The 12,687-nt window shown below is 43.2% G+C and overlaps 1 protein-coding gene across 1 annotated transcript; it reads left to right on the top strand.

Moving 5' to 3' along the window:
• The first annotated feature begins 2,215 nt into the window (after positions 1 to 2,215).
• On the top strand, positions 2,216 to 12,288 carry Psmd6 (proteasome 26S subunit, non-ATPase 6). The gene is made up of 8 exons (XM_042680132.1): positions 2,216 to 2,438; positions 2,861 to 3,066; positions 5,612 to 5,757; positions 5,964 to 6,183; positions 6,287 to 6,395; positions 9,790 to 9,958; positions 11,868 to 11,945; positions 12,082 to 12,288. The coding sequence occupies exons 1-8, from the start codon at positions 2,294 to 2,296 to the stop codon at positions 12,176 to 12,178; spliced, it is 1,170 nt and encodes a 389-aa protein (XP_042536066.1). The 5' UTR covers positions 2,216 to 2,293; the 3' UTR covers positions 12,179 to 12,288.
• Positions 12,289 to 12,687: the final 399 nt, after the last annotated feature.

The following is a 12,687-nucleotide window of genomic DNA, read 5'->3' as shown; positions in this document are numbered from 1 at the left end:
AGGTGCTTTGCATCCCAGCCCAATTATCTCCCACAAAGGCAGAGGATGGGGGGGGGGGAGGACAAGGAAGAGGGGGAGGGGGAGGGGGAGGCCACTCTGTGGAGCATCCTTACATCAACCAGCTGCTAAAGGGAAAGGGCTTGTAAGGCTCATCGGGAATGAGAAAAAAAACAGCACTTTTCAAAATAAACAGGGATAGGAGAAAATAAAGACTTTAATCTCCATAGTTGGTGTACCACAGGCCTTCCTCTCCATGGGGAGCCGTCATGAAAAACACACATTCCCCCCCCCCCCCCATGCAAGACCACTGGGAGTCCACACCTCAGGCTTGAAGAGGGCCATTGTGGTGGGTGCCAGGGGCTCATACCTGGAAGCCTACCTACTCAGGAGGCTGAGATCTGAGGATGGCAGTTTGAAGCCAGCCCAGGCAGGCAAGTCCATGAGAATCTTGTCTCCAATTAACTACAAAAGAAAAAAGAAAAACAAAAAGCCAGAAGTGGAGTTGAGTCTGGGTAGTGCCCACACCCTGAGTTCAAGCCCCAGTACTACACACACACACACATACACACACACAGAGCCATTGTAACACAGTGGATCGTGTGAGATGGAGCTAACAGCTCTGAAGACCTGGACGGAAGAGGTGATTTTCTATTCAATAATGATTTGTCAATATGGCTAACAGGCTGCTGTGGTTGCGCAGGACAGGACAGTGCAAGGTTCGATTGATTTCTCAGCAATTAATGGTAATGATCTAAAGAGCAAGGGAAACCACAGGTGTGGCTGAGGGAGGCTGGTAGCAGGCATTGGGGCCTGGCTGGCCGGCTCTCTGAGCAGCTCAGCTAGAGCAGTAAGGACTCACTCACAGAATCCCCCGTAATTCAGACCCGCTGGGTACTGCAATTTTAATTGGATTATGAGCCTATATGATGCCAGGTGGAAAGCAGACAATACCAATTAAACTTCAAAGGGTTTTGTTGTTGTTGTTTGCTTGTTAAGTTGGTTGGTTTTGGTGTGGATCCTGGGCACTGTCCCTGAGCTTTGGGGCTTTAGCTAAATGCTCCACCACTTGAGCCACAGCTCCACTTAGGGTTTTCTGGTGGTTAATTGGAGATAAGTCTCATTGACTTTCCTGCCTGTGGTGGCTTTGAGCTGTGAGTTTTAGATGGCAGCATCTTGAGTTGCTAGGTTTACAGGCGTGAGCCACCAGTGTCCCTAGTTCCCTCAGCTTTAGTATTAGGCCTAAAACCTCATGGGCAGGCTAGTGTTTTCTGTGGCAGAGGAAGAATAAAAGGAAATGATGATACATATATTAGATAAAATTCTATGCAATGGTTACCAATTCTGAATACCGTACCACAAAAAAGAAGCTGAAAATATGGGCATGTAACCAGCTAATTCCTGTATACAGATGCTGCTGCTGCCATTGAATTAAAAGTATTGGGTTCTGGCTACCATTTTCTTCTTACAAAGAATATGGAATTTAGAGGCATATCATAGAAAGGAATTTGTAGTTAGGCTTGAACTCTGGGCCTGGGCGCCATCCCTCAGTTCTTCAGCTCAAGGCAAACACTCTACCACTTGAGCCACAACGCCACTTCCAGTTTTCTGGTGGTTTATTGAACATAAGAGTCTCAGGGACTTTCCTGCCCTGGCTGGATTTGAACCACAATCCTCAGATCTCAGCCCCTTGAGTAATTAGGATTACAGGCGTGAGCCACTGGCGCCCGGCTAGAAAGCTATGTAGCTGTCACATTCACTTGGTTGATCATGTTCTCCAACTCTTTGTGTCTCAGTTTTGTCATTTACAAAGTGAGCTAACAGAATGGCTTTGGTTTTATGAGGTTTGAAATGAATGAGAGGATTGACACATTGTGGTTATTATTGTCATCCTTTTAATTTACATTCTTAACATAGTACCAATTTTTTTTTAACATTTTTCTAGCTCACGTGTAACAATAAGTAAGACAGCTTTAAGGCATAAAAGGAATAAGAAAGATTCAAGAAATTGAACTTTGAAGTTAGGTTAGGTTCCACTCACTTTGGGCCTCGACGAGGAAAAGCCACCGGCAACCACACGGGGGCGCACGCACCCAGGCCAGGCCAGGCGCTCCCGGCGGTGTCCAGAAGGGGACGCTGCAGGGAATGACAGCAGAGGCGGGACCGGAAGCCGGGCTGGAGGCAGCCGGGCGTCTCCGTTCGCTCCCCTCACTTCCGGTACCGGTGCGAGCCGAGCCCCGGTGTCCGCGCCCCGGTCCCTTTCCGTGCCGCCGCCGCCGCCGCCGCCGCCGCCGCGATGCCGCTGGAGAACCTGGAGGAGGAGGGTCTGCCCAAGAACCCCGACCTGCGCATCGCGCAGCTGCGCTTCCTGCTCAGCCTGCCGGAGCACCGCGGGGACGCGGCGGTGCGCGAGGAGCTGATGGCGGCCGTCCGTGACAACAGTGAGGCCCGCGGCGCCGCGTCAGCGGCCTGGGCCGGGGCTCGCGCTCCCCGGCCGCGGGGCGCCCTCGGGCCGGGGCTGGGAGCTGTCACGGGCTCGCAGCCGAGGCCCCGGCTGCTGTCAGGCCCCGCCCCGCCCGGGGGACCCCGTGCAGCGGGCGGCGGCCTCGGCCCCTCCGGGCCGGGCGAGCGCACCCGGGCCGGCACGGCTGGGCTCCTGCCCGACGCCAGGCTTCCCCGGCGAGGGCCGGCGTGCTGGGCGCCTGGTGGATGCCGTGCGAGGGCTCTGATACAGAGTGTGTGTGTGCGTGCGTGCGTGTGCGCGCGTGTGCGTCCCGAGACCCTGATGTTCGGGGACCCGCGGTGTAGGGGAGGACGACAGTCCCAGCTTGGAGAGCTCACTGCCCTTTTCCTTGGCTTTCAGACATGGCCCCTTACTACGAAGCCTTGTGCAAGTCCCTCGACTGGCAGATGGACACCGACCTACTCACCAAGATGAAGAAGGCAAACGAAGAGGAGCTGAAGCGGCTGGACGAGGAGCTGGAAGACGCCGAGAAGAATCTGGGCGAGAGTGAAATTCGAGACGCCATGATGGCGAAAGCGGAGTACCTCTGTCGGATAGGTGACAAGGTGAGTGGACAGGTGGGAAATCGGGATGAGTCCAGCCAGCCGACTTGTCATTTGCAAAAGCCCCAAGGCAATCCGTCACGTTTACCTGGACGAGGCAGTACAAAGAACAAATAATCGTCGTCTTGCAGTACTCTGGTTTCCTCCTCTACACAACAGCCAAGGGTGTGCTTCCCCCTTCTTTTGGTGATACTGAAAATCTTAAGTACATGTAAAAAGGTTTTTATCTATTCACTTATTCTTACAACATTGGAATCATTCTCAGTAGTCCACTTCCCTCACTTGGCTGAGAAACTAGCACGTTTGAAGATTTTGAACCAGGTATCTTTTCCTCTTAAGGAACTAAAACAGTGTTGAGGTGTTGGTTTGGTCTTTATGGACTTCTTACATCCAGAGATAATCTTTGTAGCCCTTCATATAGGGAATGAGTAATGTTCTAAATGAAATTTGTCTTACTCTTCTAAGTCTACGCTAAGTATATGCTTTTCCTTCCTTTGGCATTTTATCTGAATTTTATATTAACATTCATAAATCTTGTACATTTTGGTTCATCATATACCTGAGATCCCATTATTGGTATAGCATGCTTTGTTCAGCTGTCCATAGATCTGTATACTCCTTCAGCCTTAAATTGCTGCTGTGAAAACATGCTTGTGAAGATGATCTGGTGTATATGTGCTCACGTTTTCCTAAGGTCATCATATTAATCGCTGCAACAAAACTGCTGGGACAGTTACTTTGTGTGGCCACTTCTGTGTATTACTGGACTTGAAGTTTTTTAGTTTAATCACTGTGTAACAGTGGTTAAGTGGGCAAGCTCTGAATGCTCTTAAGTGTACGTGTACACCTTTTCAATGTAGTTTGATGGCTGTGAGCCCTGGGACTGTATTGTCTGGATTCTTTCTACCTTGAGTGATTGTGATGTAGGGAGTCTTTGCTTCTTCCGCCGTGAGATAGGGATGACAGCTGCTACTTTGTGCTGGCAAACAGCTTGAGCACAGGCAGGGAAGGTGCGCGCACGTAAGGCTGCTACTTAAATCTTACCAAGCCTCCTCCATTCTACTGTAAGACTTGGTCATTGTAAAAATCTGGAAAATACGGAAAAGTTAAAAATTAATGTTTCAAGTATCTGTGATTTGGTTTGAAAGAGTAATGTCTTACATGTGAATGAGAAACTAGAAGATTGATTCAGTCCTTAAATTTTAACAAACGTGCTTGAGTCAGCATCAAGGGATTGTCATTATGTTCTTATACTTCATTTCTTTTATGTTTATTAAGTAATATTCTTTCAAAAAGCCTTCATTATTTCCCCCTATTTTTTTTTCTTTTCTTGTTTTTTGGGGGGGGTCTGGTTGTGGGGCCTGAACCCTGAGCCTGGGCGCTGTCCCTCAGGTCTTCAGCTCAAGGCTAGTGCTCTACCACTTGAACCACAGCACCACTTGCAGCTTTTTTCTTTTTTCTTAGGTGGTGCTGAAGAATTGAACCCAGGGCCTCATGCATGCAAGGCAAGCGTTCTACCACTGAGCCACCTTTCCAGCCCCATTTTTTTTTTTCACTTTTTAAATTGACTATTACTAAGTACTTCATGGTTGTATTACCAGATTATAGTCTGTTCTTTATGATGCTCAGTTCCTTGTATTTGTTAGTGGAGGCATTTTCAAGACTGTTCTGACTTGATCTTCTTGGTCAACTGTGTGTTGACCCAAGATTCCCAAGCTTGCCTGTTCCTTTTACTCTCCCCAACTAGACTTGCACATTCTTCATGGAATTCTCTTTTCCTTCAGTGAGGGACAGTTGTCATACCAAGACCCAAGTGCTCGGGAACACATTTGCTGTCTTTACAGTCCCTCATATTTATGAAGCATAGCTAGAAACTACTCAGACCGCCAGACACTACCTTGAAAAATACCAAGTATAGCTGGGTGCTTGTGGCTCATGCCTGTAATCGTAGCTACTCAGGAGGCTGAGATCTGAGGATTGTGGTTTGAAAGCTAGCCTAGGCAAGAAAGTCCATGAGACACCTTTGCTTTACCACCAGAAAACCAGAAGTGGAGCTGTGGTTCAAAGTGGTAGACTACTAGCTGTGAGCAAAAAACCTCAGGGACAGTGCCCAGGTCCTGAGTTCACGCCCCACAACTGAAAAAAAAAAAACACGAAGTATAAACAAGTGATTTATTCATTTTCTTAGAAAAAAAATAACTTCTTAATTCCATAATGCTTTGAGGTGAAATCCAGTACTTATATACTTGGTTGTATTCTAATAGTTCACAGCTAAGACTTCCTATGTCTAAACTGATTGTTAATTACAGTAAAGTTATTTTGTAATTATTAAGGGTAGAAACACTGAACATATTAAAGAGCATAAGTATGTTCTAGGCATATCTTATATCTTATATAAGGATATTGCTTATCACCCACTGTCAGTAATGATTAGCTTGTAGCCTTCTTTTGTATCCATTCCTACCCATTTCCCCAGCCTTGTGAAGAAACTGGTTGTTTAGGGGATTTGTAAGTTTTTCTCACTTTTTGTGTTGAATTTCTTGGACAGGAGGGAGCTCTGACAGCTTTTCGCAAGACCTATGACAAAACTGTGGCCCTGGGTCACCGGCTGGATATTGTATTCTATCTCCTTAGGATCGGTCTCTTTTATATGGATAATGATCTCATCACACGAAACACTGAAAAGGCAAAAAGGTACTTGCTAGCAGTGGGGCTATGCACCTCTAAAGTACATGCTGCTCATGAGAAATTGGTAGAAGGGATTGCCTATTCTGCTTACTACTATTTTTTGTCAAATAATTGAATTAATTCTTTAAATACTTCCCTTTAGTTCAAGTTTTTTAAAAGTCATTTACTTTGATATGTGGAACTGTTTGTTATAATCTCTTTTTATTTAATAGCCTCATTGAAGAAGGAGGAGACTGGGACAGGAGAAACCGTTTAAAAGTGTATCAGGGTCTTTATTGTGTGGCTATTCGAGACTTCAAGCAGGCAGCCGAACTCTTTCTGGATACTGTGTCAACGTTTACATCCTATGAACTCATGGACTACAAAACCTTTGTGACTTACACTGTTTATGTCAGCATGATTGCCTTAGAAAGACCAGATCTCAGGGAGAAGGTAATGACTGGACCTCTTCTAAGTACTCATACTGTAAGAATCATTCCAGGCATTTCTAAGTTTTCTGAGACTCTAAGTTTATTTCGATTGTTTCAATGCCCAGGTCATTAAAGGAGCAGAGATTCTTGAGGTGTTGCACAGTCTTCCAGCGGTGCGGCAGTATCTGTTTTCTCTCTATGAATGTCGTTACTCCGTTTTCTTCCAGTCCTTAGGTAAGGACAGAATTGTCTGTTTTGATTATCTTCTGATCCTGCATATATCTAACCAAAGCTGGTTTTTACATAGCTTAGGAATGCAGATCTTTGATAAGTGTGGCTAGTCTGTGCAATTTTAATTAGAAGAACATCAGCCAAATGTGGTCTTTTTTTCATATCATCCAGGACGTAAGAATGATTGTTTTTATGTGTTGAACAGATGACAGAGCTTTGTGGCTTATCTAAACATTTATCATTTTCCAGCCCGTTCCCCTCCCCCCCTTACAGTTTTAAAGGGTGTAGAGCAAACCCAAGTAAATGGTTATGAGTGGTAGCTCTATGGGGTAGGTTGTGAGGATATTGTGAGTCTCACTTAGAGTTTGATGCATTCTTTAGTTAATAACTGTGTGTGTGGTTTGGGGGATTTTCAGGGGCTGTGGGGTGAGAGCATCATCTGGGGCAAAGTCTATTTGCAGAGATGTTAGAGACACAAATTTACTTGCCCTCCATTTCTTCCTTGCCATTGGGTTTCCTACTAATAAGCTGTTAGAATTGGCTTTCAGTTTGATCAAGGGGTCTGCCCAAGTGATCTGCCTAACACTTACTAAGGAACTTCCTGTGTAGAGCATGTTGTATTACACTGCAGATTTCACATCATCTTTTAGGTTTTTTTTAACTTCTAAGGATTACTGAACACAGCACAGTGTTTGTACATTGTTGAGGACTCTATGTAAAGGCTATATTTAATTAGTCATGTAAAGGAAGAGATATTAATGCTACAACAGTGATGTCTATGGCAACTTCAAGGAATCAGCTTCTTCCTCCCCTCCTCATCCTAACCAGCAACCTTTTTTTCTAATACTTTGGCTCAGGTTTTCATTTGTTCTGAATCTGTGCATTTCCCAAATGCCTGCAATGCAGGTGTGCCAGTGAGCCTTGTTCCGACTGACGGCAGAGGCACTGCTGCCCACACCCACCTGCACCGCACTGTGAGACAGGACTACGGGGTTTTGTGTGATTATTTGCTGTTTTAGATACTCAGAGACTAATGTGCTTCAAAGTACTTCAACCGGAAAAGGACATATAAATCAAAGACAAACTAAGAAAGTGAAAACTATTGTTTTTGTTATCTACCCTGCCCTCGAATCCATACACATATTTACACAAAAATTCTCCCAGGCAACCACATATATTCACTTATATGCAATTAAAAAAACAAAACAAAACGTGTTTATAGGCTGGGCAAGGTGTCTTACACCTATAATCCCAGCAACAGAAGGCATAAACTGGGAGGACTGGGTTCATAGCTAACTAGAGCAAATAGCTAGGGAGGCCCCATCTCAACAGATTAACTGGATATGGTGGTTTATCTGTAGCCCAGAAACATGTGGGAGATTGTGGTTTGACTTGGCCCCAGGCAAAAATGCTTGGGACTATCTGAAAAACACAGCAAAAGGATAAAAGGGGTATGGCTCAAGTGGTAGTGTCTGCCCAGTAAGTGTGAAGCTCAAATCCCAGCAGTGCCAAAAACATTTTTGAAAAACCAAGCTTATGTACATGTAACCTTTCCTTCTTGTTTGTGTATGGGAACAGAGTTATGAAGCAGAAAAGGCTCTTTGTGAGCACCCATTACAAGTGTCCTGACTTGGGTAACTGCTGTTACCAGAGCTCCAGTGTGTCTTTCAGGGGTATTGGTGTCTGGAGATAAGCACATGTAATAACTACACTTAACATGGTTGTGCTTGGTATACTGCTTCCTAAGTGTAATGTAAAGAATACTTTCACATTGGTGTACAGTTGGCCTTTCACTGAAAGGCTACTCCTGACTCAAAGTGAGTTAGGTTTACATGGCGTCCTGCACTGGAACTGTGAAGGGTGATGTGGGACTCCTCAGAGCTTCCAGTTTACCCCAGGGAAGGACCCGCTTGTACGGTGTATGTGATGTGCCACTCTAGTAAAAGCAAAAAGCAGCCTTTGGAAATATTCCTGCATGGCTGCCTTTCCACCTCTTATTTTCTTAGGCAAAAGAATATAAGACATTGAGTTTTGCAAAGGTAAATAATTTTGACCACCTTTGCCATCTGGAAATAGTGTTATCAGTTTACACTTACACAATTTACAGCTCTCATGTTGGAGCATTTGAACATGTTCTCTCTCAGAGGGGAAACAATTTTATTGGCTTTTTGTATTTTATTATTGGTGAAAATGAGGCCATTGATCCTCATGCTCTACCATGTTCCCTTCAGTTTTGTGCTGTCTTTTCCACAGTAACATGTTTGTCTTCTCTCTACTTCCTCACCCCTTTTTAATTGGCATGGTCACTCACTATCCTGTGTCTGTCTTCATAATGTCATTAAATACATTGGAGGGCAATGATTCTCAAATTCAAGATCTCTAGCTGCATACTTGCATTGAGCACTGGGCTCCTGCCTGAATGTCTCCTTAGCATCTCTGCTTGTCTAATGGGCAAATCCACAGAACAGTGCCTAAGTATGTCCTTTTTCCAAACAGCAACACCTCCTCCCCTCCTCCCAAATCTCCAAACAAAAACCAACCAACATCCTGCCTCTACTCTCCAAGGATTTTCATTTGTTTAGCCCATAAGTACGTTCTTGATTCTTTTTTGTCACCTCCTACATCTGTGTAGCTCTGAACTAAGCAGATAGTTCTGTAGTTTTGGGCTCAGCCATACTATCCTGCCTTAGAACCTGTGTATTTTCCTTACTGTCTCCTGCCCTCTGCCTTAGCCGTCTTTTCAGAAAGGCTCTTCCATCATGGTTCTGTCCTCACCCCCCACCAAGTGGAAGATCTCCATCCTTGTCATTTGTGTTTTGTTCATAGAACTTGGCATTCCCTGGAATTAAGTCTTCATTTCTGCCCTTTGAAACTTTGGTTTCTTTGTCTTTAGGTTCAGTATCTGGAGCAATGTTAATTCTTAACATTGTCTTGTAGTTTATTATTTATCTTTAAACCTTAATGTTTCATTTCTTACAGTAGAATCCACCAGTCTTTGCCTTAATTGGTTTTGTTACTTTTGAAAATGTTTGCTTTATAACCAAGTCTGTCTTTCATTTGTCACGGTACCTATTTCTGTTAAAACTGTAAAAAAAAAAATGCTGTGAACCGAATTTTGCTTGAGGGTACAGAATTCCTCATGGCTAAAATGTTAGTACGTGAACTTGGTCACCTGTGGACAGACTGCTTACGAAGGTCTCTCTTCTGTGGGTGATGCTACAGGGTTGAGATGTTCCCACAGCTGGCCTCTCTACATGGCTGTTGTTCCTTGGATATGGAAGGACAGTGATATTTTCTGCTTCATTGAATCTACCTGTTTCAGTTAGCACCCAATTAGAGTTGCTTTCATTTTTAATCTCTGTGAGAGACTGGTAACTTGTCTTCTTATTTCTCACAGCCGTTGTGGAACAGGAGATGAAAAAAGACTGGCTTTTTGCTCCTCATTACCGATACTATGTAAGAGAAATGAGAATTCATGCATACAGCCAGCTGCTGGAGTCATATAGGTCATTAACCCTAGGCTATATGGCAGAAGCCTTTGGTGTTGGTGTGGAATTCATTGATCAGTAAGTTTAAATTTGTATTTTAATGTTACCTTTAAATGTGTATCTTTCCATTTGTGTTGCTTGACAAACTTGGTCACTACACCATTTACTATTTCTGTTAATTTGTAGACCACACTGTAGCTATGGCGATGACTCTTAGATCTCTGAAGACTATTTTACATTTGGTCCTATTTCCTTCTGGTTTGCTGCTCTAAGTCTGGTTAAATTGGTACCTGTATGTGGGACTTTTTGACACTTAAATCAGAGATTCATCAAATAGCGATCCATTACTATGCTTGTTTTAGGTCCCTGTCTTCATACATTTTTGGCTTAGGAGGGAAATGGCAAATAGCAAACATTAAGAATCATTTCAGCCCTCGGTATAACACCTTTATAATAACAGTAAAAATAATCATTTGAGGAAGCTCTAGTGCTGTGGTGATTTTGGACAAGTCCCCACAATTGGAGCTGGTCTTAGAACAGAAGGCAAGTTTGAGGAGGTCAGGGTGTTCACTAGACGCAGACAAGAAAATGGCAAAGGCTGATGTTGCAGGAGCAGGAAATTCCAGTATGACTGCAGCATAGTCAAAGTGGTGGCTGTCTGGGAGTATTAAGATGCAGTTTGGATGATGTGTGGGGCCTCATAGAGCTGGCTATGGAGTTTGGGATTTAAGCAACATTCCACGAGGCCCTTGGAGAACTCTGAGTTGAGAGAATACTTTGTGTCTTAGAGCAAGAGTCGAGAGAGCAGTTGGGCTGTTCAGTAGCACACAAGAGATGCTATGATGCTTTACTAGTGTATGGCTGACTTTGCTACCAGTTTTCAAGAATGGGTCTTTTGAAAGTGGATGGAGTTTTCACTGGTCTTGAATAGTCTTGATGGCTAAAATGAGGTTCATTCTATTTAAATAAAATTCCCATTTTAGTGTTTTCCTTCTCCCGTTTTGTTGGCATGAAACATGGAAAATTACACGTTGCACAGTGAACTTGAGTATTTTGTTGCCTTTATACCTAGCCATTAAAATTTTTTTTTTCAAAGCGTACCAACACATACTTTACATTATAAAACTTGGTATTAAGTACAGCCGGAACCCCTTACTGAATCATTCCCCCTCATACTTGTTTTTTAAACGATCCTCAACAAAAAGAAGGCTAGTTCTTACATGTCTGAGCAGTGCGTGGTCCATGAGCAGCATGACTGGCCTGGCTTCTTACTCCAGCTGTCACTAGGTAGTGGTATGGTGTGGCCAGGTTTTCTCCCCTCTTCAGTTTCATGTGCTGTGGTGTTTTTATACTACTGATGACAAGTGAATTCAGCTGCTACATTTCAGGTGGTATTGTTTTTCCTGTGTGTTCTAAGACCAGCTCTAATTGTTACCTAGAAAGCCTTGTTTTAAATTCTTGTATTACTTGGGAATGTCTAATAGGAATTTTCCATGGATCTCCATCCCAATTCCTTAGCCTCAATTAAAGATACTGGTTGGAAAGGGAAGAGGGCTGTTTGGTAAAGGTGAATGCTGCTGTGGCTTTGTTCTATCAGTTTCCCCCCCAATGCCTATCCTTATTTTCCTAACTTCTTAAATGTTTTTTTTATTGTAAAAATACTGTAGAGGGGTTACAGTTACATGAGTAAGGTAATGAGTACATTTCCTATTGAGCATTGTTAACACTTTTGTTTTTCCCCTATCATCCCTTCCCTCCCCACCTTCCAACCTCCCCCCCTCCCCCAAGTTGTAAAGTTAGTTTTCAACATAGTGTTCTCATGCACCTCATTGTTTCAATGGGTCAACCTGTATACCTAACTTCTTAAAAGCACTTATCTGTATATCCTGTGGCTCTCAGGGAAAGTCAAGTAGTAATGTATTTGTCTAAAGTTCATCTTGTATTGTACTAAGTGCTCTTCATGAAATTAATGCTGGCTTTCTGTTAGGGAGCTGTCCCGATTCATTGCTGCTGGGAGACTACACTGCAAGATAGATAAAGTGAATGAAATAGTGGAGACAAACAGGTACTGTGACTTGGTGTATTATGTGTTGAACTGTTCTGAATAAGGGCCAGTTCACGTTTTTTTTTTGTTTTATATATATACAAGTAGGGCACCTATTGTTAGAGTGGTTGGCAATTTTGTTTTTCTTTATTTACAGACCTGATAGCAAGAACTGGCAGTACCAAGAAACTATCAAGAAAGGAGACCTGCTTCTAAATAGAGTTCAGAAACTTTCCAGAGTAATTAATATGTAAAACCATTTAATAGAGGATTTCCTTCACAGATAATTAATTTGGATTTTTATAGTTTACTTTGTGCCCAGTGCAACTGTAAAAAATAAATACTTCATTATTGTTTCCTTCAATTTATTTTTTTCCTAAAATGTCTAAACAATAAGACCACTTAAAATGTTCTATCATAGAATATTTAGGCTTAAGATATAATGTGTATGGTGAGACTTTAATAGGAATGGTGACCAAAGCCTTTTTAACCTTCAAGTCTCCTGTCTTCAGAAAAAAAAGTTTATCGGTGTTCCTTGCTTAGTAAAACTTATTATGTGAGATATGAAACTACCCTTTTTAGGAAGCTTAAATAGAACAAGGAGAGAGACAGAGCTGTTGGGCATGACCTCGATTCTACAATATGATTTATTTATATTGGATGACAGTAGGAGTAGTTTCTCCTGGTTGCCCAATCAGATGGGGTAAATGTTATAAAAAGAAAAGACAACTATAGATACAATAAAATAGGCTGGGAACAGGAC

Source organism: Dipodomys spectabilis, unplaced genomic scaffold (assembly GCF_019054845.1).
Source record: "Dipodomys spectabilis isolate Male_0828 unplaced genomic scaffold, ASM1905484v1 ptg000054l, whole genome shotgun sequence".
Taxonomy (NCBI): Eukaryota; Metazoa; Chordata; class Mammalia; order Rodentia; family Heteromyidae; genus Dipodomys; species Dipodomys spectabilis.
The sequence above is the reverse complement of the archived record's forward strand: the minus strand, read 5'-3'. Positions and strand labels throughout refer to the sequence as shown.

Coding starts and splice junctions, on each gene's coding strand:
- Psmd6 (XM_042680132.1), top strand. CDS start 2,294: ATGCCGCTGGAGAACCTGGAGGAGGAGGGTCTGCCCAAGAACCCCGAC. Junction 6,184..6,286: donor GACCAGATCTCAGGGAGAAG/GTAATGACTGGA, acceptor TTCAATGCCCAG/GTCATTAAAGGAGCAGAGAT. Junction 11,946..12,081: donor GAAATAGTGGAGACAAACAG/GTACTGTGACTT, acceptor CTTTATTTACAG/ACCTGATAGCAAGAACTGGC.